The 3,949-nt window shown below is 37.9% G+C and overlaps 1 protein-coding gene across 1 annotated transcript; it reads right to left on the reverse strand.

Moving 5' to 3' along the window:
- Positions 1,363–1,890, reverse strand: LOC109236788. The gene has a single exon (XM_019403010.1). It carries the CDS (start codon positions 1,888–1,890, stop codon positions 1,363–1,365), a length of 528 nt encoding a protein of 175 aa, XP_019258555.1.

Raw genomic sequence — 3,949 nt, forward strand, 5'->3', positions numbered from 1 at the left:
GAAACTGACCCAAACGAACATTCTGGTCAAGAATAACCTATTTGGGCGACTTTCTAGCCAAGACGAACAGAAACTTGAAAGAAATCCCAAACTCAGAAATTAGGTCAAACATAGATCCGGGATTCGACAGGTTCCAAAGATTGTTTGGGGAAATTATTAAGGGTTTTGAGTTTGGGGAGGCCCGGTGATTATAGGGTGTGATTGGTGGATTTGGAGACCGGGGATTTTTAGGTCTTGAACTCAGATCCGAAATTGGTAGATTTGGGTGGTGTTTTTGGGAAGACTGATGGTGAAATGGTGTTGGGAAAGGACTCAGGGTTGTGGGGTATGGATTTGGGTGATTTTGGAGCGTCACCGCCGCCGTGGGCGATTTCCGGCGGCGGAGGGCGGCGGAGCCGGTGAGGGGTGGGAGGGCGGCTAGGGTTTGATGGCTTGGAGACGAAGAGATGATGAAGGGGTCTCTAGGGTTTGACCGGGGTTCGGACACTTGTATGCAAAACGGTGATCAGTTCCGGGTCGTTGGATCACAATGATCCAACGGTCGTGATGGAAGGCCAACAAAACGTGGTCATTTCGGGTAAGGCTGGGGCTAGACCGGGTGGATTTATTGGGTTGGGGGTTGGAACGGGTGAAAGGGAGTTTGGGCTTAACTTGAACTGGCCCATTTGAATTAAATCAGCCTTTTCAATGAAACCTTTATTTCTTATTCTTTTGCTTTTCTTTCTTCTTTTTTTTTCTTTAATTAAAAACCTAAGTTAAATCCTAAATTAATCTAGATCGTAAAACTATCCAATTTCCTAAAAATTATAAAAATTCCTTGATCCTAACTTTAAAAGAAAAACTACTATTCTAGAATTAAAGCTAAAAATGCAAAAATGAAATAATTTTTGTGATTTTCATTTTTTAATAAAACAAGTAATTAATTAATTAATCCTAAAAATTATAAAAATAAAACCTAAATGCAATGCATGGTATTTTTGGCATTTTTCATGATTTTTTAATTGAAATTAAACGTGCACAAAAATGCAAACAATTAACAAAATCCTACAAAAATCCTATAAAACGGCAAATAATTGGAAAAAAATTATTTTCTTGGGTTTTATAGGAGTAATTCATATAGGGCAAAAATCATGTGCTCACAATTCTTAGTTTTCCTTTAGTTCAGGAGTCCCGCCTGAGGAATAGGGTCAATTTTTTTTATTTTTTTTGGTTAAATGCTTAAACTTTATTTAACCAAGAAATAATATTTACATCCGCTAGTTCTTTTTTTACTCTAGAACTAGATTCTATCTATTACATTTCTGAACACTCTCAGCTATCACTTTCTGTTTACACATCTATCCTTCAATTACTATACTCATTCTATACTATACTTGGATAATTCTTCAGCCTTGTTAGTTCTTTCTGCCATTTCCTTTCATTCTGTCCAGCCAGGTGCAATTCCAGCACTATGTCTTTTATTTTCTGCCTGGCTTCTACTGCTTTTCCTTGGAATCTTCTGTTGTTTCTCTCTATCCAAACATGATACACCATGGCTGTGAATAAGAACACTAGTATTTCTCCACAGGTTCTGCTTGGATTTCTGCTTGTCAGCCATTTAATTTCATCATCCCACGTACCAATCTGATGTTTTTCATTCAGCCAATTAACCAGGGTGTACCATATTGTTTTGGCATATCTGCATCCAAACCATATGTGCTCCATTGATTCTTCCTCATTTGTATCACATAATACACATTCATTGTCAACTATATTTCCCCATCTTCTTAGCCTGTCCACTGTGGCTAGTTTCCTGTGAACTGCTAACCAAAGTATGAATCTATGCTTTGGTATTGCTTTCGATCCTGCTGTAATCTTCTTCCACCAAACCTTCTGGAACTGAGGTCTCATTGCAATATATAGCTTTTTAATTCTAAACTTACCATTTCTTTGGTATTGCCCCAGCTCATTTCTTGAATGTTTTTCCAGAAACCATTGCCTAGTATCAAATATTTTTTTCACTATCCAACATGCTTGTTTAGGAGTATCCGTTACCATCACATCTTTCTCTTTGACATAATATCTATGGACCCATTGAATCCATAGTGTATCTTTCTTTGCACTGATAACCCATAACAATTTGCACAATGCAGCTTTGTTCCATGCATAGATGTCCAGAATATTTAATCCCCCTGCTGACAATGGCATACATATTGTGTCCCCATGCTACCAATGCTCTCCTTGAAAGATCACTTTTCCCTGTCCACAGAAAGGTTCTACATACAGTAACAATCATCTTGAGTATCTTCTTTGGCAACAGAAACACTTGTGCCCAGTATGTTTGCATCTCAAATATCACACTCTTCAGTAATTGGAGCCTTCCACTATATGATAACCACTTTGTTGTCCAGCAGTTTATCCTTGCTGTTATCTTTTCGATCAAGGGCATACACTGCTGCACTGACAGCTTTTTTGAGGAAAGTGGAACACCAAGATATCGAAATGGTAATTCTCCCAATGTAAACTGCATCTCATTCAGTATCCTCTCCTTGAATTCCTTTGTAACACTTTTCTCTATATTGGCCTTCAACCCTGATACCTCTGAGAAGTGGTTGAAACTTTCAACATCAATTTGATAGACACCTCATCTGCTCTTGAACAAAGAATTAAATCATTTGCAAAACAAATGTGAGTAATATTATTCCTGGAACACCTTGGATGATGATTGAAGTCTGGATTGTCTTTTAACTTCTTTAGAGCTCTGTTCAGATACTCCATCACAAGCACAAAAAGGTAAGGAGACATCGGGTCTCCTTGCCTTAGCCCTTTCTTCCCTTGGAATCTGTTTGTTAACCCTCCATTTAGGATCAAAGAGTAACTAACAGTAGTTACACATACCATAATCAGCTCCACAAACTTCACTAGCATACCATACTCTATCAATATCATTCTAAGGAAAGGCCATTCAACTGAGTCATAGGCTTTTCTGATATCTATCTTGATACAGCATCTTGGTGACACTCCCTTCTTATTGTACCCTTTTACCATCTCATGTGATATGATCACATTGTCCAGTATGTTCCTTCCTTCGATAAAAGCTGACTGTGGTTCTCCTATAATTGAGTCTACCAACAATTTCAGTTTTGCTGTGATGATTCTTGATATGATCTTGTATATAGTTGTGCAGCATGCAATAGGTCTAAACTCTTTGACTGAATTTGGGCTGGCTACCTTTTGGATCAGTGTTAATGTTGTACAATTAACACTCTTCAATAGCTTCCCATTACTAAAGAATTCTCGTACAGCTGCTCTGACCTCATCCCCAATTGTAGACCAATATTCCTTAAAAAATTCTGCAGTAAAACCATCTATCCCTGGTGCTTTGTCATTTGGTAACTCCTTCACTGCTTTATCAACATCTTCTCTTGTTATTTTACAATTCAGCATCTTCTGTTGCTCCTTTGTGAGACAGTGACCATTCCTAGCTATGTCCAGATCAATGCATGGTAGTTCAGTTGTTGCACAGCCTAGTAAGTTCTGAAAAAAGCTTTTGAACTCATCTTCAATCTGCTTTGGCTCTGTTACTCTTTCTCCCTGCTCATTACAAATGAAAGCAATTCTGTTTCTAGCCTGTCTATTCTTTAGCTGGGCATAAAAAAATTTGGAGTTTCTGTCACCTGCTTTTATCCACACTGCTCTAGATTTTTGTCTTAACACTTGTTCATGTATTCCTTCCCATTTCTCTGCTTGCATTATCATTTCCTTTTCCTGTTCAATTAGCTGCTGATTCTGTAGATCATTATCAATCTGTTTTTGGATATTCTGCAATTCCATTCTGATTTTCTCCACCTTCTTTTCTAGTGAGTTCATCTCTTTATTCATCAGCCTTGCTCTGTCCTGTATTCTTTGTAGTTTGGTCCATATGGAATGCATAGTATGTCCTTCAATTTTTTGGTTCCATATTTCTTGC

The sequence above is a fragment of the Nicotiana attenuata genome, chromosome 1 (genome assembly GCF_001879085.1).
Source record: "Nicotiana attenuata strain UT chromosome 1, NIATTr2, whole genome shotgun sequence".
In the NCBI taxonomy this organism is placed as follows: Eukaryota; Viridiplantae; Streptophyta; class Magnoliopsida; order Solanales; family Solanaceae; genus Nicotiana; species Nicotiana attenuata.

What these genes read in the sequence shown, in the direction of transcription:
- LOC109236788 (XM_019403010.1), bottom strand. Translation starts at nt 1,890, where the DNA reads ATGAGACCTCAGTTCCAGAAGGTTTGGTGGAAGAAGATTACAGCAGGA.